Raw genomic sequence first — 24978 nt, forward strand, 5'->3', positions numbered from 1 at the left:
AAGTGGAGTTCCTGGGGAGAAGAATCACGGCGGACGGCATCAGGCCCACCGATTTGAAGACGGAGGCAATCGAGAACGTACTGAGGCCACAGAACGTGACGGAGCTGCAGTCGTTTCTAGGACTCCTGAATTACTTTGGTAACTTCTTACCGGGTCTCAGCACACTGTTAGAACCACTGCACACCTTACTGTGCAAAGGAGATGAATGGGTATGGGGTAAAAGTCAAGAAAATGCCTTTGTAAAAGCTAGAAAACTGTTATGCTCAAACAAATTGCTTGTGTTGTATGATCCATGTAAGCGTTTGGTACTAGCATGTGATGCGTCGTCATACGGTGTCGGGTGTGTATTGCAACAAGCTAATGAATCTGGGAAATTGCAACTGGTTGCTTATGAATCCAGAAGTCTGTCGAAGGCTGAGAGGGCCTACAGCATGATTGAAAAAGAAGTGTTAGCGTGTGTTTATGGGGTAAAGAAATTGCATCAATATTTGTTTGGGCCCAAATTTGAATTGGAAACTGACCATAAGCCACTGATATCCCTCTTTTCTGAAAGTAAGGGGATAAATACAAATGCATCGGTCCGCATCCAGAGATGGGCGCTCACGTTGTCCGCATACAACTACGCCATCCGCCACAGGCCAGGCACAGAAAACTGTGCCGATGCTCTCAGTAGGCTGCCATTGCCCACCACGGGGGTGGAAATGGCACAGTCCGCAGATTTAGTCATGGTGATGGAAGCATTCAAGAGTGAGCAATCACCTGTTACCGCCTGACAGATTAGAACCTGGATAAGCCAGGACCCCTTACTGTCCTTAGTAAAAAAATTGTGTGCTTCACAGGAGCTGGTCCAGTGTCCCATTAGAAATGCAGGAAGAGATAAAGCCGTACCAGCGGCACAGGGATGAAATGTCTATACAGGCAGACTGCCTTCTGTGGGGTAATCGGGTAGTGGTACCCAAAAAGGCCAGGGACACTTTCATTAGTGATCTCCACAGTACTCATCCAGGCATTGTAATGATGAAAGCGATAGCCAGATCCCACGTGTGGTGGCCCGGTATCAATGCAGACTTAGAGTCCTGCTTGCACAAATGTAACACATGCTCACAGTTAAGCAATGCACCCAGGGAGGCGCCACTAAATTTATGGTCTTGGTCCTCCAAACCGTGTCGACTATGCAGGCCCGTTCTTGGGTAAAATGTTCCTAGTGGTTTTAGATGTGTACTGCAAATGGATTGAATGTGAGATAATGTCGGCAAGCACGCCCGCTGCCACCACTGAAAGGTTGCGGGCCATGTTTGCCACGCAGGGCCTGCCTAATGTCCTTGTGTGCCGTAAAGGGCAGTGTTTCACCAGTGCTGAGTTCAAAAAGTTCATCACCCGTAATGGGGTCAAATATGTTACATCTGCCCCGTTCAAACCAGCATCCAATGGTCAGGCAGAAAGAGCAGTGCAACCTGTCAAACAGAGCTTGAAGAGGATAACCGAAGGCTCACTGCAGACTCGGCTATCCCGAGTCCTGCTTAGTTACCGCACGATACCCCACTCGTTCACTGGGATTCCACCCACTGAACTCCTCATGAAAAGAGCACTTAAGACAAGGCTCTCGTTAGTCCACCCTGATCTACACGAACAGGTAGAGAGCAGGCAGCTTCAACAAAGTACATATCATGATAGCGCAAATGTGTCATGTGAAATTGAAATCAATGATCCTGTATTTGTGTTGAACTATGGACAAGGTCCCAAGTGGCTTCCCGGCACTGTCGTAGCCAAAGAGGGGAGTAGGGTGTTTAGGGTCAAACTTTCAAATGGACTCATTTACAGGAAACACTTGGACCAAACCAAACTCAAATTCACGGACTATTCTGAGCAACCCACTTTGGACCCTACCTTCTTTGACCCCCCAACACACACACCAGTGGCAACCGACACAGCGGTTGACCACGGTGCAGAACCCATCATCCACAGCAGCCCAACAGGACTCACCACCACCAGCAGCCCAGCAAGGCCAGCTGCACAGCAGCCCAGCGAGGGCCCAACAAGCGACTCACCAAAACCAGCATTTGCACTGAGACGATCAACCAGGGAAAGAAAGGCCCCAGAGCGACTCACCTTGTAAATAGTTATACTATTGACTATGCGGAGCGTGGGGAGGGGGGGGGTGTTTTTATATATGTAAACCTGTAAATACCTTGTGCAGCCACCAGAGGGCTCATCCCCTGGAGTCCCAAGGGATCCCACAATCCCTTGGGAGCACCTGTACTTAAGGAGGTCTCACAGACTGGAGAGGCACTCTGGAGACCTGTAATAAAAGACTAAGGTCACACTTTACTTTGAGCTCACAGTGTCTGATCAGACTCTTTATTCATACATAACAGATTAAATGTATAATAATGTCATCATGTACGTCCACCGCCACCATTGAAAGCCTCAGGGCCATGTTTGTCACCCATGGTTTGCCCGACGTCCTTGTCAATGACAATGGACCCCATGTTTCACCAGCTGGAATTCAACGAGTTCATGACCCGCAATGGCATCAAGCATCTCAGCTCTGCCCCATTTAAGCCTGCATCCAACGGCCAAGCGGAACTGGCAGTCCAGACAATCAAGCAAAGCTTGAGATGCGTAATGGACTGCTCCTTGCAGACCCGGTTATCTAGGGTCCTGCTCAGCTACCGGACGCACTCCCACTCGCTCACCGGGGTTTCCCCAGCAGAATTGTTAATGACCAGGCTTTCCCTTGTTCACCCGATCTCAATGATTACTTAGAAACCCGGCGGCACAGGCATAACGTGTACCTTGATCGCGAGGCGGCATGCGTGACATTGATGCCAATGATCTGTGTTTGTTCTAAATTACGGTCACGCCCCAAGTAGATTGCTGGCATTGTATTAGCCAAGGAGGGGAATAGAGTATTTGTTGTGAAATTGTTGAATGGGCAAACATGCAGAAAACACCTGGATCAGACCAAACTGTGATTCACGGTCTACCAAGAACAGTTTGAAGAAGACCCTACCATCTATGATCCACCAACACAACCCAACCAGCAATTGACCTCGCTGTCAACCACGAGGATGAACCCACCTTGCCCGACAGTCCGATCAGACCAGCCGAGCTGCCGTGCAGCGATGATCCGACCAACTCACCCATGGCAGGATTTCAACTCAGGCGATCGACCAGGGAACGCAGACCGCCAGTTCGCCTCAACCTGTAAATAACTTGTACTCAAGACTTTAAGGGGAAGTGATGTTATGTATGTGAACCTCACCTGTGTGTAAGACTTGCCACTAGGGGTTACACCTGTGAGAGACCTATGAGTCACCTGTGTACCCCAAGCAGGTATAAAAGGCAATCCACCTCGCTGCTGCCTTACTTTTGGAATTATATTAAAGAGACCAAGGTCACAATGGTTTGAGCTTACAACACAGTCTCATGAAGTTATTCTGAACTTAACAGCCAGCATTGCTGAAGATGTACCATCGCTCGATCTTACCCTCGCATGCACCAACTCAGATACTGGCACCACGCATACTTGAGGTGGGACCAGTACAAACCAGACCTGGGCAGGATCGGAATCAATGGCCGAGGGGAGTGTTGCTAGTACTGTTGGGGAGGGATTAAACTAATGTGGCAGGGGGATGGGAACCTATGCAGGGAGACAAAGGGAAGTAGAATGGGGGCAGAAGCAAAAGATAGAAAGAAGAAAAGTAAAAGTGGAGGACGGAGAAACCCAAGGCAAAAAGCAAAAAGGGCCACATTACAGCAAAATCCTAAAGGGGCAAAAGGTGTTAAAAAGACAAGCCTGAAGGCTCTGTGCCTCAATGTGAGGAGTATTCGGAATGAGGTGGACGAATTAACTGTGCAGATAGCAGTTAACGGATATGATGTAATTGGCATCACAGAGACATGGCTACAGGGTGACCAAGGCTGGGAACTCAACATCCAGGGGTATTCAACATTTAGGAAGGATAGACAGAAAGGAAAAGGAGGTGGGATGGCGTTGCTGGTTAAAGAGGAAATTAATGCAATAGTAAGGAAGGACATTAAGCTTGGATGATGTGGAATCAGTATGGGTGGAGCTACGGAATACCAGCTGGCAGAAAACACTAGTGGGAGTTGTGTACAGACCACCAAACAGTAGTAGTGAGGATGGGGACAGCATCAAATAAGAAATTAGGGATGCGTGCAATAAAGGTACAGCCAGTTATCATGGGCAACTTTAATCTACATATTGACTGGGCTAACCAAACTGGTAGCAATGCGGTGGAGGAGGATTTCCTGGAGTGTATTAGGGATGGTTTTCTAGACCAGTATGTCGAGGAACCAACTAGAGGGCTAGCCATCCTAGACTGGGTGATGTGTAATGAGAAAGGACTAATTAACAATCTTGTTGTGCGAGGCCCCTTGGGAAAGAGTGACCATAATATGGTAGAATTCTTTATTAAGATGGAGAGTGACATAGTTAATTCAGAGACTAGGGTCCTGAATTTGGGGAAAGGTAACTTCGATGGTTTGAGACGTGAATTGGCTAGAATAGATTGGCAAGTGATACTTAAAGGGTTGATGGTGGATAGGCAATGGAAAACATTTAAAGATCACATGGATGAACTTCAACAATTGTATATCACTGTCTGGAGTAAAAATAAAACGGGGAAGGTGGCTCAACCGTGGCTAACAAGGGAAATTAGGGATAGTGTTAAATCCAAGGAAGAGGCATATAAATTGCCCAGAAAAAGTAGCAAACCTGAGGACTGGGAGAATTTTGTAATACAGCAGAGGAGGACAAAGGGTCTAATTAAGAGGAGGGAAATAGAGTATGAGAGGAAGCTTGCTGGGAACATAAAAACTGACTGCAAAAGTTTCTATAGATACGTGAAGAGAAAAGGATTAGTGAAAACAAACGTAGATCCCTTGCAGTCAGATACAGGTGAATTTATAATGGGGAACAAAGAAATGGCAGACCAGTTAAACAAATACTTTGGTTCTGTTATTACGAAGGAAGACACAAATAACCTTCGGAAATAGTAGGGGACCGAGGGTCTAGTGAGAAGGAGGAACTGAAGGATATCCTTATAAAGCGGGAAATTGTGTTCGGGAAACTGATGGGATTGAAGGCCGATAAATCCCCGGGCCTGATAGTCTGCATCCCAAGTACTGAAGGAAGTGGCCATAGAAATAGTGGATGCATTGGTGATCATTTTCCAACAGTCTATCGACACTGGATCAGTTCCTATGGACTGGAGGGCAGCTAATGTAACATCACTGTTTAAAAAAGGAGAGAAAAAATGGGTAATTATAGACCGGTTAGCCTGACATCAGTAGTGGGGAAAATGTTGGAATCAAGTATTAAAGATGAAATAGCAACGCATTTGGAAAGCAGTGACAGGATTGGTCCAAGTCAGCATGGATTTATGAAAGGGAAATCATGCTTGACGAATCTTCTGGAATTTTTTGAGAATGTAACTAGTAGAGTGGACAAGGGAGAGCCAATGGATGTGGTGTATTTGGACTTTCAAAAGGCTTTTGACACGATCCCACACAAGAGATTGGTGTGCAAAATGAAAGCACATAGTATTGGGGGTAATGTACTGATGTGGATAGAGAACTGGTTGGCAGACAGGAAGCAGAGAGTCAGGATAAACGGGTCCCTTTCAGAATGGCAGGCAGTGACTAGTGGAGTGCTGAAGGGCTCAGTGCTGGATCCCAGCTATTTACAATACATTAACGATTTGGATGAAGGAATTGAGTGTAATATCTCCAAGTTTGCAGATGACACTAAACTGGGTGGCGGTGTGAGCTGTGAGGAGGATGCTAAGAGGCTGCAGGGTGATTTGGACAGGTTAGGTGAGTGGGCAAATGCATGGCAGATGCAGTATAATGTGGATAAATGTTAGGCTATCCACTTTGGGGGCAGAAACATGAAGGCAGAATATTATCTGAATGGCGGCAGATTAGGAAAAGGGGAGGTGCAACGCGATGGTGTCATGGTTCATCAGTCATTGAAAGTTGGCATGCAGGTACAGCAGGCGCTGACGAAGGCAAATGGCATGTTGGCCTTCATAGCTCGGGGATTTGAGTATCGGAGCAGGGAGGTCTTACTGCAGTTGTACAGGGCCTTGGTGAGGCCTCACCTGGAATATTGTGCTCAGTTTTGGTCTCCTAACCTGAGGAAGGACGTTCTTGCTATTGAGGGAGTGCAGCGAAGGTTCACCAGACTGATTCCCGGGATGGCGGGACTGACACAGGAGGAGAGACTGGATCAACTGGGCCTTTATACACTGGAGTTTAGAAGTATGAGAGGCGATCTCATAGAAACTTATAAGATTCTGACGGGACTGGACAGGTTTGATGCGGGAAGAATGTTCCCGATAATGGGGAAGTCCAGAACCAGGGGACACAGTCTTAGGATAAGGGGCAGGCCATTTAGGACTGAGATGAGGAGAAACTTCTTCACTCAGAGAGTTGTTAACCTATGGAATTCCCTACCGCAGAGAGTTGTTGATGCCAGTTCATTGGATATATTCAAGAGGGAGTTAGATATGGCTCTTACGGCTAAAGGGATAAAGGGGTATGGAGAGAAAGCAGGAAAGGGGTACTGAGGGAATGATCAGCCATGATCTTATTGAATGGTGGTGCAGGCTCCAAATGGCCTACTCCTGCACCTATTTTCTATGTTTCTATGTTTCTATGTTTCTATGTTTAGAGGCTATGCTGGAAGAGAGTATTTACATGGTAATTCATACTGATCGAAAAGTTCTCTTGTACACATTTCAGGAATTCAAAATCTTGAAGAGTTTTGATAGAGTGCACAAGCTAGGGCAGGAAGATAGGATGCCACAGGTGACAGATCACCGGAGGTGGAGATAGAATCATAGAATGATGCGGCAGAGAAGGTGGCCATTTGGCCCATCTTGCTTGTTCCAGCTCTTTCAAAGAGCTATACAATTCGTCGTGTTCCTCTGCCCTTTCCCCATAGTCCTTCAAATTGTTTCCACTTCAAGTATTTATCCAATTCCCATCTGAAAGTTATTATTGAATCTGCTTCCACCACCTTTCAGGCAGTACATTCCAGATCATATCAACTCACTGTGTAAATTTTTTTTCATCATCTTGCCTCTGCTTCTTTTGCCAATTACCTTAAATCCTCTGGTTACCAACCCTTTAGCCCCTGAAAGCAGTTTCTCCTAATTTACTTTATCAAAACCCTTCAAGATTTTGAATTCCTGAAGTCTGTACAAGAGAACTTTTTTGACCAGTATGATTCCAGCCTAACAAGGAAGGAAGTAGCACTGGATCTAGTACTAGGGAATGAAGTGGGGCATGTTTCATGTGGGGGAGCATTTGGGAAATAGTGATCACAGTATCGTTAGGTTTAGAGTAGTTTTGGAAAATGACAAGGAAAAATCAAATGTGAAAATATTCAACATGTGGAGGGCTAATTGCAGTGAGTTGAAAAGGGATCTGGCCCAAGTGCATTGTAATCAAAGGTTAGCCGGTAAAACAGTAGATGAGCAATGGGAAGCCTTCAAAGAGGGATAGTTTGGGTACAGACTAGACACTTTCCCATGAAGGGGAAAGGAAGGCCATTCAAAGCTAGAGTTCCTTGGATGGCTCAATTTATAGAGATTAAAATGAAACAGACAAAGGATCCATAATTCAATAGCGAACCAAGCTAAACACAAAAACTACAGTGGAGAACTGAAAAAGGGGGGGGGGGCAAATAGACTATGAGAATAGATTGGCAGGTAACATAAAAGGGAAACCAGAAGATTTTAATAATCCTATAAATAGTAAAAGCGTAGTCAAAGGAAGGGTAGGGCCGATTACAGACCAAAATGGAGATCTTCTTATGGAGGCAGTGGGCATGTAAGGTAGTAAATGAGTGCTTTGCATCTATCTTCATTGAAGAAGAGGGTGCTGCCAATGTCACATTAAAGGAGGAGGTAGTAGATAAATTGGTTAGGATAAAAATAAAGAGGAGACACTTAAAAGTTTGGCAATGTTTAAAGTAGAAAATCTACCTGGTTCAATTGGGATGCATCCTAGGTTGTGCAGGGAAGTAGGGGTAGAAATTGTGGAGACTCTGGCCACAATTTTTCAATTGTCCTTAGATTTTGAAGTGGTGCCAGAGGAGTAGAGGATAGCAAATGTTACACCCCTGTTTAAAAAAGGGTAGGGGAATTAAAGGGGCAGTGGCTTCAAGGATACGAAATTGGAAAAGGGACAGAAAGCAGTGAGTAGTGGTAAACGGTTGTTTTTCAGGGTCGGTATTGGGACATATATATTAATAACTTGGACTTGGGTATACAGGGCATAATTTCAAAGTTTGCAGATGACATGAAATTCAGAAATGCATTCAACAGTGAGAAGGACAGCAACAGACATCAGGAGCACATAAACCTGTGAAATGGGCAGACACATGGCAGATGAAATTTAACGCAGATGTGTTAAGTGATGTGTGAGGTGATGCAAGGATCAGTGCTGGGGCCTCAGTTATTTACAATCTATATTAATGACTTAGATGAAGGGACCAAGTGTAATGTATCCAAGTTTTCTGATGATACAAAGCTAGGTGGGATAGTAAGCTGTGAGGAGGACACAGAGCCTGCAAAGGGATACAGACAAGTTAATTGAATGGGCAAGAAGGTGGCAGATGGGAGTATAATGTGGGGAAATGTGAGATTATTCACTTTTTAAAGGAAGAACAAAAGAACATAATATTTTTTAAATAGTGAGAAACTATTAAATTGTTGGTATTCAGAGAGATTTGGGTATCCTTGTACATGAAACACAGAAAGTTAACATGCAAGTACAGCAAGCAATTTGGAAGGCAAATGGTATGTTGGCCTTGATTGCAAGGGGGTTGGAGTACAAGAGTAAGGAAATCTTGCTGCAATTGCACAGGGCTTTGATGGGACCACAGTATTGTGTACAGTTTTGTCTCCATACCTAAAGAAGAATATACTTGACTTTGAGGGGATGCAATGAAGGTTCACTGGATTGATTGCTGGGATGTGAGGGTTTTCCTATGAGGCGTCATTGAGTAGAATTGGCCTATATTCTCTGGAGGTAATCTCATTGAAACATGTAAGATTCTGAGAGGGCTTGACAAGGTAGATGCTGAGAGGCTGTTTCCCCTGGATGGAGGGTCCAGAACTAGGGGGCATAGTCTCAGGATAAAGGGTCGGCCATTTATACTTAGATGAGGAGAAATTTCTTTACTCAGAGGGTAGTGAATCTTTGGAATTCTCTGAGGGACTAGGTTATGTAGCCAAATTTGTTGATGATGCAAAGAAAGGTGGGAAAGCAAGTTGTGTGGAGGACGCAAAGAATCTGCAAAAAGATATAGATAGACTAAGTGAGTGGGCAGAAATTTGGTAGATGGAGTATAATTGTGGGAAAATGTGAGGTTATCCACTTTGGGAGGTAAAATAAAAAAGCAAATTATTATTTAAATGAGGAGAGATAACAAAATGCTGAGGTACAGAGGGATCTGGGGGTCCTTGTATATGAAACACAAAAGGTTAGTGTTGTGTATGGAGAAAAAGTCAGACTGAACACTGTGAGCTCAAAGTAAAGTGTGACCTTAGTCTTTTATTGCAGGTCTCCAGAGTGCCTCTCTAATCTGTGAAGCCTCCTTAAATACCTGTGCTCCCAAGTGATTATGGGATCCCTTGGGACTCCAGGGGATGAGCCCTCTGGTGGCTATACAGAGTAAATACAAGTATGCATATATAACAACTAGCATGCAGATACAGTAAGTAATTAGGAAGGTAAATGGAACGTTGGCATTTATTGCAAGGGGGGGTAGAGTATAAAAATAGGGAAGTCCTGCTACAACTGGAGTACTGCGTACAGTTTTGGTCTTCTTTTTAAGGAGGGATGAACTTGCATTGGAGGCAGTTCATGATGTTGATTCCTGAGATGAAGGGGTTGTCTTATGAAGAAAAGTTGAGCAGGTTGGGCTTATACTCATTGGAGTTTAGATGAATGAGAGGTGATCTTTTTGAAACATATCAGATTCTGAGGGGGCTTGACAAGGTAGATGCAGAGAGGATGTTTCCCCTCGTGGGGGAATCTAGCACTAGGTGGCATAGTTTCAGAATAAGGGGTTGCCCATTTAAAACGGAAATGAGGAGGAATTTCTTCTCTCAGAGGGTCGTGAATCTTTAGAATTCTCTACTGTGGAGGCTAGGTCATTGAATCTATTTAAGGTGGAGATAGACAGATTTTTGAATGATAAGGGAGTCAAGGGTTATGGGGAGTGGGCAGGAAAGTGGAGCTGAGCCCAAGATCAGATCAGCCATGATCTTATTGAATGGCGGAGTAGGCTTGAGGGGCCAAATGGCCTACTCCTGCTCCTATTTCTTATGTTCTTATGTTATCAAAGTTGGCTGATGGGCATACACCAGGTAATGCTAACTGCACTGACCAGTCTGTCAACGAACTTAAGCACAATGACGCAGAGCAGAGGATTGCAACTTGTGTTAAGGCTTCGTGAAGGGTATGGAGACCACTCTGTCCAACATGGACTGAGCAGTCAGCTCCATGAACACACTATGATGGAGCCTCTGGTGACACTGCTGCCATGGAAGCTCAAATGGCTGGCATCTTTGGGGCCAGTGTTGAAAGATTCTTCCAGATCATCATCTCACTCTATTTGATGAACTTCTTCCATAGGAGAACCAACCGTGAAGTAATAAGATTTATTTGCAGATTAACAGTTAAAACCTAAAGCTGCCAAAATGGAAAATAGAGCTGGTGCTGCCATACAGAAAATGCATTTTCTAATTAGAAACTGCAGTAACCTGTTTATTTGCTCAGGAACATGTTAATTTCATTTGTTATTCAAAGATTGTTTATAACATACAAACTATGCATGTGGCAATTTGATCTGTTTCCAAATAATAATGGGTATTACTTTGAACAAAAAATACTCTCCTTTGTATATCCTTCTCCCTTATCTTTTAAAAATTGTTTTATATGCTTTCCTCACTGAGCAACTATACTGAATTTGGGAACTTGCTATGTGGAGAATCTCATGGTGCAAACCTAGTACAAGCTGTGCCACCATACCACTTTGATAAACAGCATCTTTAGGTCAATTACCTGAATTTTAAAATAATCATTACTTTCCAACTGATTTCCATAAGAAAGTTAGTTAACACACTAAAGTCCATTCAGAATTGCTACTTACCAGATGGTGATTCTGAGTGCTCTTCGGATACTTTTAGTGGTGTCAGTACGACACAAGGAATGGCCTTGTTCATCATCATAGAAACACCAATCCTCCTCTTCTGTTGCTGCTTCAATGCCTATTAATTCATAAAAATTAAAGGATGAACATTTGAGCTACAATACTGCACTTTTATTCATCACATATCACATTTTTCTTTAAGTACACAATTACCATTTTACTGTTTATCTATAACAGTTCTGCTCAGCTTTATCCTCAAGGGTTTTCATCAGTTTTATCAGGAACCCAATTATCTTAATTCGAGCCTTTCTGTTTGCTTTTTCTGATAACAATGCTGCTTGTAGCACTAATGCCTGCCCAACCTTTAAATAGAATATTACCATCAAGTGAAAGTATTTTTAATCTAAAGAATGCTTTCCCTCCTTCTCCCATGGGAAATATCTCTTCCAGATATTCTCCACTTACTTGGTGTAAAAGCAGTCTCAAGGAAACACACTATGTTGAAAGTTCCAGTACAGGCTATTATTGCACTTATATTTACATTTGAACACTATCCACAAGCATTATAACACTGCTACTAACTAAATGAGTGCTTTGCATCTGTCTTTACTAAGGAAGAAGCTGCTGCCAAAATTTTAAGGAAAGAGGCGGTATTTGGGATACTGGATGGGATAAAAACTGATAAGGAAGAGTTACTAGAAAGGGGGGGGAGTAGGACTAACTGAAGTGCTCTTGCAGAGAGCCAGTACAGGCTTGACGGGCCAAATGGCCTCTTTCTGTGCTGTAACCATTCAATTATGCTATGATTCTATACTCCCATAAAATCAGCAAAATGTGATGGAACTGTACATAAAAGGAGTGACAGTCCTAACAATAGCAAAATGTTCTGAGTATTCTTGCACTTATCTAATTTTAATTGATAATTGGGTCCCTCATCATAACCTAACAGCATCTGACATAATACACTTTTTATGCTTTCATTGCTAACCAAGAAACCATGTGATGGACATTCTTTATAATATATGTCATGTTATAATGGGTTCAATATCGCTGCTGGGCGCCATATAAACAAAGTTATGGAAAGGCATGATGAGGCATATTTCACAGAGATCCGTGTTGGGGCCACACTTATTTCTAGCATACATAAATGATCTGGAATTGAAGAATCAATATTGAAATTAATTGAAAACACCAAATTGTGGATATGGCAAATTGTGATGATGATAATGAAAGACTGCAGGACAACATCAATGGGCTAGCAGGGTGGGCAGATAGATGGCAGATACAGTTCAATGGATGAAAATGTGAAATGCACTTCACATATCTACATTTTGAAAGTAAGAATAGCGAAATGCGCAAAGCAGCAGAGAGAGCTGTTCTAGTTAATTTTCAAAATGGTGATAATATTCAATGGGATAGTTGAACAGATTAATTAATAAGGAAAACACCAACATCTTTATTTGTCAGTCACCTATACTCCCCTACTGACAATTAGGTTATCTGACTAAATAATTATGTACTCCGAATGTTGAAAGATCATCAAGGGATTCTATCTATGTATCGAATTAAAAATCCCATGTTTGAGTGCACCCATCACATATCAGGTGACATACTTCAAAATGTCAAAAGTATAAAAAAATGACAGTTGTCATTTTCTGTTGGGTTTTTATTTGGAGTGAGGTCGAGGATTTACAAGCAGCTATGGGAGATCTGCTAGTTATATTATAATATAAATGCAAATGCAGTCTAAGAGCAGACATTATGTGTCCCATGACCACCATAGAAATTAAAGACAAAGAAGCAATTAACCTGTAAGTGATTCAGGATCTGCTTGTTTACAGCAATTAGACCTTCTGGCCTAAAAGGGACAGACCAAATTATATACAGCGCAACATAGGCAACAGAATAGTACATTGTGCATTACATTATATGATGTTCTTGTCCTTGTAAACGACGCATTTTTCACCTTACCGTTAACAGTAACTCAGTAGATCTTCTACTATATCTATAATACCTAGCAAGTTTTGCATATAGCACACACTTCCTGTAAGCAACAAACTTTAACATATTCTCTGCCTCAATGTGGGCAATGCCATGGGAGATCTGCTAGTTATATTATAATATAAATCCAAATGCAGTTTAAGAGCATACATTATGTGTCCATGACCACCATAGAAATTAAAGACAAAACACGAGTGTTGGGACACCTGAAATAAAAATAAGGAAATGTTTGGAATATATAGGTTAGTCAGCATCTGAAAGAGAAGTTGGTTTATGCCATTCTGACAAAGGGTTTCTACTGTAACCATTAACCAGATTATTTTCAGATCGTTGGTAGTATTTCTCCAGCGATTTGAGGTGTCTACTATATATGGTCCACGATTCTGAGCCATACAGGAAGGCCTGTTTCCGATGTTGGGGAAGTCCAGAACCAGGGGACGTAGTCTTAGGATAAGGAGTAGGCCATTTAGGACCAAGATGAGGAGAAACTTCTTCTCTCAGAGAGTTGTTAACCTGTGGAATTCCCTGCCGCAGAGAGTTGTTGATGCCAGTTCATTGAATATATTCAAGAGGGAGTTAGATATGGCCCTTACGGCTAAGGGGATCAAGGGGTATGGAGAGAAAGCGGGAAAAGGGTACTGAGGGAGTGATCAGCCACGATCTTACTGAATGGCGGTGCAGACTCGAAGGGCCGAATGGCCTACTCCTGCGTCTATTTTCTATGTTTCTATGTTTCTCTGTTATGGGGGTGACAATAGGCAGTCTTTGTGATGGAAATAGGATTTGTAAGTTCAGCTTGTGATCGAATAGAATGCCGAGGTCATGAACAGTCTGGTTCAGCCTGAGTCACTATCCAGGGAGGGGGATGGAGTCGGTAGTAACTGTACTGAGTTTGAGGCTGGGCCTGAAGATGCTGATATCAAGCTTCCCAATGTTTAGCTCGAGAAAATTGCAATTCCTCTGAGACTGGATGTTGGACAAGTAGTCTGAAAACACAGCAGGATCAAGAGAAGTGATGGAAAGATAGAGCACGGTGACATAGAAACATAGAAACATAGAAAATTGGTGCAGGAGTTGGCCATTCGGCCCTTCGAGCCTGCACCACCATTCAATATGATCATGGCCGATCATTCACCTCAGTACTCCTTTCCCGCTTTCTCTCCATACCCCTTGATCCCTTTAGCCGTAAGGGCCATATCCAACTCCCTCTTGAATATATCCAATGAACTGGCATCAACGACTCTCTGCGGCAGGGAATTCCACAGGTTAACAACTCTCTGAGTGAAGAAGTTTCTCCTCATCTCAGTCCTAAATGGCCTACCCCTTATCCTAAGACTGTGTCCCCTGGTTCTGGACTTCCCCAACATCGGGAACATTCTTCCCGCATTTAACCTGTCCTGTCCCGTCAGCATCTTATACGTTTCTATGAGATCCCCTCTCATCCTTCTAAACTCCAGTGTATAAAGGCCCAGTTGATCCAGTCTCTCCTCATATGTCAGTCCAGCCATCCCTGGAATCAGTCTGGTGAACCTTCGCTGCACACCCTCAACAGCAAGAACATCCTTCCTCAGATTAGGAGACCAAAACTGAACACAATATTCCAGTTGAGGCCTCACCAAGGCCCTGTACAATTGCAGTAATACCTCCCTGCTCCTATATCAAATCCCCTAGCTATGAAGGCCAACATGCCATTTGCCTTCTTCACTGCCTGCTGTACCTGTATGTCAACTTTCAGTGTCTGATGAACTATGACACCCAGGTCTCGTTGAACCTCCCCTTTTCCTAACCTGCCGCCATTCAGATAATATTCTGCCTTCGTGTTTGTGCCACCAAAGTGGATAACCTCACATTTATCCACATTATACTGCATATGCCATGCATTTGCCCACTCTCCTAACCTGTCCAAATCACCCTGCAGCCTCTTAGCATCCCCCTCACAGCTCACACCGCCACCCAGTTTAGTGTCATCTGCAAACTTGGAGATATTACCCTTAATTCCTTCATCCAAATCATTAATGTATATTGTGACGAGCTGGGGTCCCAGCACTGAGCCCTGCGGTACTCCACTAGTTACTGCCTCCCATTCCGAAAAGGACCCGTTTATCCCGACTCTCTGCTTCCTGCCTGCCAACCAATTCTCTATCCACGCCAGTACATTACCCCCAATACCATGTGCCTTGATCTTGTACACCAATATCTTATGTGGTACCTTGTCAAAGGCCTTTTGAAAGTCCAAATACACCACATCCACTGGTTCTCCCTTGTCCACTCTACTAGTTACATCCTCAAAAAATTCCAGAAGATTGGTCATGCATGATTTCCCTTTCATAAATCCATGCTGACTTGGACCCATCCTGTCACTGCTTTCCAAATGCACTGCTATTTCATCCTTAATAATAGATTCCAACATTTTCCCCACTACTGATGTCAGGCTAACCGGTCTATAATTACCCATTTTCTCTCTCCCTTCTTTTTTAAAAAGTGGTGTTACATTAGCTACCCTCCAGTCCATAGGAACTGATCCAGCATCGATAGACTGTTGGAAAATGATTACCAATGCATCCATTATTTCTAGGGCCACCTCCTTAAGTACTCTGGGATGCAGACAATCAGGCTCTGGGGATTTATCGGCCTTCAATCCCATCAATTTCTCCAACACAATTTCCCGCCTAATAAGGATATCCTTCAGATCCTCCTTCTCACTAGACCCTTGGTCCCCTAGTATATCCGGAAGGTCATTTGTGTCTTCCTTCGTGAAGACAGAACTAAAGTATTTGTTCAATTGGTCTGCCATTTCTTTGTTCCCCATTATTAATTCACCTGAGTCCGACTGCAAGGGACCTATGTTTGTTTTCACCAATCTTTTTCTCTTCACATATCTATAGAAGCTTTTGCAGTCAGTTTTTATGTTCCCGGCAAGCTTCCTCTCATACTCTATTTCCCCCCTCCGAATTAAACCCTTTGTCTTCCTCTGCTGAATTCTAAATTTCTCCCAGTCCTCAGGTTTGCTACTTTTTCTGGGCAATTTATATGCCTCTTCCTTGGATCTAACACTATCCTTAATTTCCCTTGTTAGCCACAGTTGAGCCACCTCCCGTGTTTTATTTTTACTGCAGACAGGGATGTACAACTATTGAAGTTCATCCATGTGATCTATAAATGTTTGCCATTGCCTATCCACCGTCAACCCTTTAAGTATAATTTGCCAGTCTATTCTAGCCAATTCACGCCTCATGCCATCGAAGTTAGCTTTCCTTAAGTTTAGGACCCTAGTTTCTGAATTAACTGTGTCACTCTCAATCTTAATAAAGAATTCTACCATATTATGGTCACTCTTCCCCAAGGGGCCTCGCACAACAAGATTGATAATTAGTCCCTTTTCATTACACATCACCCAGTCGAGGATGGCCAGATCTCTAGTCGGTTCCTCCACATATTGGTCAAGTAAACCATCCCTAATACACTCCAGGAAATCCTCCTCTACCGCATTGCTACCAGTTTGGTTAACCCAATCTATATGTAAATTAAAGTCGCCCATGATAACTGCTGTACCTTTATTGCACACATCCCTTATTTCTTGTTTTATGCTTTCCCCAACCTCACAACTACTGTTTGGTGTCCTGTACACAACTCCCACCAGCGTTTTCTGCCCTTTGGTATTCCGCAGCTCCACCCATACCGATTCCACATCATCCAAGCTAATGTCCTTCCTTACTATTGCATTAATTTCTTCTTTGACCAGCAACGCCACCCCGCCTCCTTTTCCTTTCTGTCTATCCTTCCTAAATGCTGAATACCCCTGGATGTTGAGTTCCCAGCCTTTTTCACCCTGGAGCCATGTCTCCGTGATGCCAATTACATCGTATCCATTAAATGCTATCTGCACAGTTAATTCATCCACCTTATTCCGAATACTCCTCGCATTGAGGCACAGAGCCTTCAGGTTTGTCCCTTTAACACACCTTGCCCCTTTCGAATTTTGCTGTAATGTGGCCCTTTTTGTTTTTTGCCTTGGGATTCTCTGCCCTCCACTTTTACTATTCTCCTTTCTATCTTTTGCCTCTGTCTCCCTTTTATTTCCCTCTGCCTTCCTGCATCGGTTCCCATCCCCCTGCCATATTAGTTTAACTCCTCCCAACAGCACTAGCAAACACCCCCCCCTAAGCCATTGGTTCCGGTCCTGCCCAGGTGTAGACCGTCCGGTTTGTACTGGTCCCACCTCCCCCAGAACCAGTTCCAATGCCCCAGAAATTTGAATTGCTCCCTTCTGCACCACTCCTCAAGCCACATATTCATCTGCGCTGTCCTGCGATTCCTACTCTGTCTAGCACGTGGCACTGGTAGCAATCCTGAGATTACTACTTTTGAGGTCCTACTTTTTGATTTAGCTCCTAGCTCACAAAATTCGTCTCGTAGGAACTCATCCCATTTTTTATCTATACCTTTGGTATCTATATGCACCATGACAACTGGCTGTTCACCCTCCCTTTTCAGAATGTCCTGCACCCGCTCCGAGACATCCTTGACCCTTGCACCAGGGAGGCAACATACCATCCTGGAGTCACGGTTGCGGCCGCAGGAACGCCTATCTATTCTCCTTACAATCGAATCCCCTATCACTATATTTCTCCCACTCTTTTTCCTGCCCTCCTGTGTAGCAGAGCCACCCATGGTGCCATGAACTTGGCTGCTGCTGCCCTCCCCTAATGAGTCATCCCCCTCAACAGTACCCAAAGTGGTGTATCTGTTTTGGAGGGGGATGACCGCAGGGGACCCCTGCACTACCTTCCTTACATTGCTCTTCCTGCTGGTCACCCATTTACTATCTGGCTGAGTACCCTTTACCTGCGGTGAGACCAACTCGCTAAACGTGCTATTCACATCATTCTCAGCACCGTGGATGCTCCAGAGTGAGTCCACCCGCAGCTCCAGCGCCGCAATGCGGTCTGTCAGGAGCTGGAGGTGGATACACTTCCCGCACACGTCGTCGTCAGGGACACCGGAAGCGTCCCTGACTTCCCACATGGTACAGGAGGAGCATAACACGTGTCCGTGCTCTCCTGCCATGACTTAACCCTTTGATACACTTAAGTTGGCAACAACAATGCTAAATGTTACTTACTGACAAAGAAAGAAAAAGAAAAGCTACTCACCAATCACCAGCTAATCACTTACCCCCTTGGCTGTGACATCACCTTTCGTTTTCTTTGTACTTCTTTTTTGCCTTCTCCCTGTAGCTGCACAAGCACGCCTCAGCGACGCACCGCCCGAGCCTCTCCACACACCTGGAACTCCCGAGCCTCCTCCGACGCGTTGGGCCTTTTTATAGGCCTCAGCGACGCACCGCCCGAGCCTCTCCACACACCTGGAACTCCCGAGCCTCCTCCGACGTGTTGGGCCTTTTTATAGGCCTCAGCGACGCACCTCCCGACTCTCTCCACACACCTGGAACTCCCGAGCCTCCTCCGATGCGTTGGGCCTTTTTATAGGCCTCAGCAACGCACCACCCGAGCCTCTTCACACACCTGGAACTCCCGAGCCTCCTCCGACGCGTTGGGCCTTTTTATAGGCCTCAGCGACGCACCTCCCAACTCTCTCCACGCACCTGGAACTCCTGATCCTCCTCCGACGCGTTGGGCCTTTTTATAGGCCTCAGCGACGCACCTCCCGACTCTCTTCACACACCTGGAACTCCTGATCCTCCTCCGACGTGTTGGGCCTTTTTATAGGCCTCAGCGACGCACCTCCCGACTCTCTCCACGCACCTGGAACTCCTGATCCTCCTCCGATGCGTTGGGCCTTTTTATAGGCCTCAGCGCCGCACCTCCCAACTCTCTCCACGCACCTGGAACTCCCGACATCAGTGAACATGTGGAATCTGACACCATGGTTGTGTAAGATGTTGCTAAGGGTAGCATGTAGATGAGAACAGGTGGGGGCCAACTTCCAAGGATCGATCATTAGGGGATTGATGAAATGACAGTATGGGGGTGGGAAGAGAAGTCATTGACAGAGATGCTCTGGCTGCAGAGTAGAAATAAGCAAGTGCAGTCCCACCGAATTGGATAATGGCAGATAGGCTTTGGAGGATGATGTGATCGACCGTATCAAATGCTATAGAGAGAACGAGGTTGGGTAACACCCATGGACACAGTTACAGAAAGTGTTGTTTGTGACTATGGGGTTAGGGCTGTTTCAGTGCTGTGGTAGGGACAGATTTAGTTACAGGAGAGATGGGCATGGATCTGGGAGGTGACAACACATTCAAGGACTTTGGAGAGGAAGGGGGGGTTGAAGATTTGCAATTAATTTGTAAACAGTAGTGGTCAAGGGTGGGCTTTTTAAGGAGGTGGTGATAACAATGATTTTGAAAGCAGGAGAGATAGTGCCCAAGGAGAGGGAACCATTTACAATATCAGCATAATGAGGGCCAGGAAGGGAAGTTGGATAGTTCGAGATTTAGTGGGAATGAGGTCGAGGGGGCAGGGCATGGGTCTCATGGATAAGATAAGCACACAGAGGCCAATGGGAAAGATAGGAGAAAAAACTAGACAGAGAAGGGAGTTCAAGGTTAGGATAAGGACTTTGGGGGGAGGTTTGGCTTCTTGGGAAAGGAGCAGGAGTGAGAAGCACAAGCAGCTGCAAGAATAAACTCTATCTTGGCGACTTCTTCATACTCAGTGGTGAAGGTGGAGGGCGCAGTGGGAAGGGGTTTAAGGTGTTGGGTGATAATTGGGAACATAATCCAGAGGGTTCTTTTTGCTCTCCAGGATGATCCTCATGTAGTGGATGGTTTTGGCAACTGAGAGGAAGGACTGGTAGAGGTCGATGTGGACCAGCCAAATATGGATGGCTAAATGTGAGAGGGATATGAGACTTGGGGCTTGAGGCGAAAAATTAAATCAAGTTTCTTGAAAGCAGCTGGAGATGTGGGAGTTCCATTTTAAGTCAGAAGAGACGGTCAAACCAAAAGTTTTGACAAAAACCAAGAGTTTTGACAAAAACCTTTGATAAATGAAGAAGTATCAAAGATGGAGGCATCAAAGATAAGAGGTGGTGGCAGTTAGTTATACAGCAAGTTCTTTTTACACCTGTATCTAAAATTTTCTCACAGCTTGCAGAACCCTTCTTTTCACAAACAATTTTTTTTAAAGAGCAAAACTTTGAAATGGCCAGGTGTCCCAAATATTCCGTGCCACCAGCAATTTTATTAGTAGCCCTGATATTACTTCACCCCAATTTCCCACTTCCTCAAACACACCATTACAACAAAACGGAATTCCCACAAATTCTCAGGCCTCCACAATAGTTCATGTTCTTCTGGCCTCAGGCCAGTTTCAGACTCTGCATCTGACTGACTCTGTAGCTTTCTTGAATATCAATTTTAATAAGAGGAGAATGACCTCAGAACTAACAAGTAACAAAGCTGTAAGTGAATTGGGGGATAACTTTCACATCTGTAATAAAGGTCATATGGGCCCGAACTTAGTGGAAGCTAAGTTCTGCCCAGGTGTTGCCCAAAGGACCGCTGAGAGACCTGACGGGTACTTTGGGCGAGAGTTTCGTTAAAAAGTCCTGGAAGGATCGCCCGGCGCAAAAAAATGACTTACGTCATGAATCTGGGCGGCAGCTCCCAATCTCGGTGGCAAATGCAATCCTCTGCAAAGTACAGCCGAGGATTGAGTCAGGCCCAGGGAGGGGCGAACACATAAAATTAAAAATTTACACAAAAAAACCCCACTGGAAAACCTTCAGGGGACCCCATCCACCTGAATCGCTGTAAAAAAATAAAATAAAATAAGTTTATTAACCTTTTTTTTGCATGTCTTCATACTTATCATTGAGGTTAGGCCTACCTCCACACGGCGGTCCTTCCCCCTGCTGCCTCCGACTCTCGCCCGGACCAAACTGGCAGCTTGGCGGGCGGGAGGACATTTACATCAGTTGCGCGCTCGCATACGTCAGCAGGCGGTTCCCAATGGTCGTCCCTCCCTGCTGGCAGGAGGCCTCCACAAAACTGGCACCAAGGGGCGACCACCCAGAAAACGCGCTGACAATTGACGGCAGCGGGCAGTGAGGGTCCACCAAGTTCGGGGCCATATTCCCTCAACAAATAATTTGAAAATATCAATAGGACTAGGAATTATAACATTCAACTTCAAAATACAGCATTGATAATCACTGAATCATAGAAATTTACAGCACAGAAAGAGGCCATTTCGGCCCATTGTGTCCATGCCGGCTGACCAAGAACTATCCAATTTAATCCCACTTTTCAGTTCTTGGTCCGTAGCCCTGTAGGTAATGGCACTTTAAATGCACATCCAAGTATTTTTAAAATGTGGTGAATTTCCCCTCATATCTCCTCTAAACCTCCCCCCAGTTGCTTTGAATCTATGTTCCCCTGGTTGTTGACCACCCTGTCAAGGGAAACAGGTCCTTCCTATCCACTCTATCCAGGCCCCTCATAATTTTATACACCTCAATCAGTTCTCCCCTCAGCCTTCTCTGTTCCAAAGAAAACAGACCCAGCATCTCCAATCTTTCCTCATAGCCAAAATTCTCCAGTTCAGGCAACATTCTTATAAATCTCCTCTGCACCCTTTCCAGTACAATCACATCTTTTCTGTAATGTGGTGACCAGAACTGCACAAAGTACTCCAGCTGCGGCCTAACCAGTGTTTTATACAGTTCAAGCATAACCTCCTTGCTTTTGTAATCCATACCTTGGTTAATAAAGGCAAGTAATAAAGGCAAGGACTTTCAAAAGGCTTTTGACAAGGTCCAACACAAGAGATTAGTGTGCAAAATTAAAGCACATGGTATTGGGGGTAATGTATTGACGTGGATAGAGAACTGGTTGGCAGACAGGAAGCAGAGAGTAGGGATAAACGGGTCCTTTTCAGAATGGCAGGCAGTGACTAGTGGGGTGCCGCAGGGCTCAGTGCTGGGACCCCAGCTATTTACAATATACATCAATGATTTAGATGAAGGAATTGAGTGTAATATCTCAGTTTGCAGATGACACTAAGCTGGGTGGCGGTGTGAGCTGTGAGCAGGATGCTAAGAGGCTGCAGGGTGACTTGGACAGGTTAGGTGAGTGGGCAAATGCATGGCAGATGCAGTATAATGTGGATAAATGTGAGGTTATCCACTTTGGTGGCAAAAACATGAAAGCAGAATATTATCTGAATGGCGGCAGATTAGGAAAAGAGGAGGTACATCGAGACTTGGGTTTCATGGTACATCAGTCATTGAAAGTTGGCATGCAGGTACAGCTGGCAGTGAAGAAGGCAAATGGCATGTTGGCCTTCATAGCGAGAGGATTTGAGTATAGGAGCAGGGAGGTCTTACTCCGGTGGTACAGTGCCTTGGTGAGGCCTCACCTGGAATATTGTGTTCAGTTTTGGTCTCCTAATCTGAGGAAGGACGTTCTTGCTATTGAGGGAGTGCAGTGAAGGTTCACCAGACTGATTCCCGGGATGGCAGGACTGACATATGAGGAGAGACTGCATCGACTGGGCCTGTATTTACTGGAGTTTAGAAGAATGAGAGGGGATCTCATAGAAACATATAAAATTCTGACGAGACTGGACAGGTTAGATGCAGGAAGAATGTTCCTGATGTTGGGGAAGTCTAGAATCAGGGGCTCACAGTCCAAGGATAAGGGGTAAGCCATTTAGGATCGAGATGAGGAGAAACTTCTTCACTCAGAGTGTTATTAACCTATGGAATTCTCTACCGCAGAATGTTGTTGATGCCAGTTCGTTGGATATATTCAAGAGGGAGTTGAACATAAGAACATAACAACATAAGAACATAAGAATTAGGAACAGGAGTAGGCCATCTAGCCCCTCGAGCCTGCTCCACCACTCAACAAGATCATGGCTGATCTGGCCGTGGACTCAGCTCCACTTACCCGCCCGTTCCCCATAACCCTTAATTCCCTTATTGGTTAAAAATCTATCTGTGATTTGAATACATTCAATGAGCTAGCCTCAATTGCTTCCCTGGGCAGAGAATTCCACAGATTCACAACCCTCTGGGAGAAGAAATTCCTTCTCAACTCGGTTTTAAATTGGCTCCCCCGCATTTTGAGGCTGTGCCCCCTAGTTCTCGTCTCCCCAACTAGTGGAAACAACCTCTCTGCCTCTATGTTGTCTATCCCTTTCATTATTTTAAATGTTTCTATAAGATCACCCCTCATCTTTCTGAACTCCAACGAGTAAAGACCCAGTCTACTCAATCTATCATCATAAGGTAACCCCCTCATCTCCGGAATCAGCCTAATGAATCGTCTCTGTACCCCCTCCAAAGCTAGTATATCCTTCCTTAAGTAAGCTGACCAAAACTGCACGCAGTACTCCAAGTGCGGCCTCATCAATACCCTGTACAGTTGCAGCAGGACAGTTGCAGAGTTGGATATGGCCCTTACGGCTAAAGGGATCAAGGGGTATTGAGAGAAGGCGGGAAAGGGGTACTGAGGTGAATGATCAGCTATGATGTTTTTGAATGGTGATGCAGGGTCGAAGGGCCAAATGGCCTACTCCTGCACCTATTTTCTATGTTTCTATGTGCCTTTGCCGTACCGCTGATCACTGGCCCTGCAGCTAGTATGCTCTCTCTGTGTGTGGCCACGCTCCCTGGGGCATCACATTGGTCCCGGAGGCACAGGCTACATGGTCGGGTAGCCCGCTGGAACTGGGTGCTTCCGACGGAAGGTTACCCTTGGTTTTGTTGGCATGCATGTAAATCCCGGCATCGCACATCATCACTTCGTTTACTCTCACAATACATTCGTTCTGACCGCAATCCCCCGACTTATCATGGTTAGTTACATTTACAAACTTGAAATTGTCAGTTACATCTTTTACATATGTATCACCGTCATCACTGTATAAAGAGTGGAACTGTCCCTTTAATTGTGATGGGTTGCCAGTCTCCTTTAAGAGGGCCTTGCAATCTTTACCCCAATCCGGTTCGCTGCTCGGCATCACGTGTTGCTCCATCAACGCTGCCCCTCATGGTCTGGCCGCCGCCATCTTGATTTTGGGTGTTTCACCTCATAGTTCGGGCGCCATCTTCTTTATCTCCATGAGGTAAGCTGCGATGATCCTTTTCTCCCCAGGTTTTGCTGTGGAAGCAGGGAAGTTGCCTTCTGCACTGATTTTCTTCCTCCGGAATCCTGCCACTGGAGCCTGGAAGGTGAGGCCGGGTCATTTCGGCTGGATCATCTCGCAGTTGGGTTGAGCGGTCTGGGTCGTCTCTACGCAATCGATTTGGGCGGTTGGTTTTTCAGGTGCTGTTCTGGATCCAATTTCGGGGTCGCGGAGGACGTCGATCGCTGGAGGTTGGAGGTTTTCCCAGCTCCAATGGATCTTTTTCATCCATCTTCTTCCTAATAGCATTGGACCATCACCAGCAACGATCCACAAAGGTCATGGGATACCTGGACATCCATGCTGCCAACGACTGGGATGGTGTCGTTTGTATAGGTGAGCAGCTTCACTTGGAACGGAATCATTTTCGATCGTTCGATTGGATTGTCTCAGAGTTTCTCAAAGGCCGCCTGATTCATCAGTGACTGGCTCGCTCCTGTGTCCACCGCCATCGTGACTAGAACACCGTTGATTTCAACTTCCATTTTCAACGGTGGTGCAGGTAAACACTCCGTACACCTCATCGTGGGGCTGAGCTGCCTCATGGACTCTCTCTTCATCATCGCTGGAGTCCGGATGATCGGACAACTCTTCATTGACTCAGTGAGTATAATTTCTCTTGCA

The 24978-nt window shown here is 45.0% G+C and overlaps 1 protein-coding gene across 1 annotated transcript in view; it reads right to left on the minus strand.

The window, feature by feature from the left end:
• Window positions 1-24978, minus strand: part of LOC139275521 (putative Polycomb group protein ASXL3) — a 529548-nt gene that overhangs the window by 197090 nt on the left and 307480 nt on the right. The window contains exon 6 of the mRNA XM_070892694.1: window positions 11195-11312. Within this exon, the coding sequence (XP_070748795.1) occupies window positions 11195-11312 (118 nt within the window). The remainder of the gene's footprint in view (window positions 1-11194; window positions 11313-24978) is intronic.

This window comes from Pristiophorus japonicus, chromosome 1 (genome assembly GCF_044704955.1).
Source record: "Pristiophorus japonicus isolate sPriJap1 chromosome 1, sPriJap1.hap1, whole genome shotgun sequence".
Lineage (NCBI taxonomy): Eukaryota > Metazoa > Chordata > Chondrichthyes > Pristiophoridae > Pristiophorus > Pristiophorus japonicus.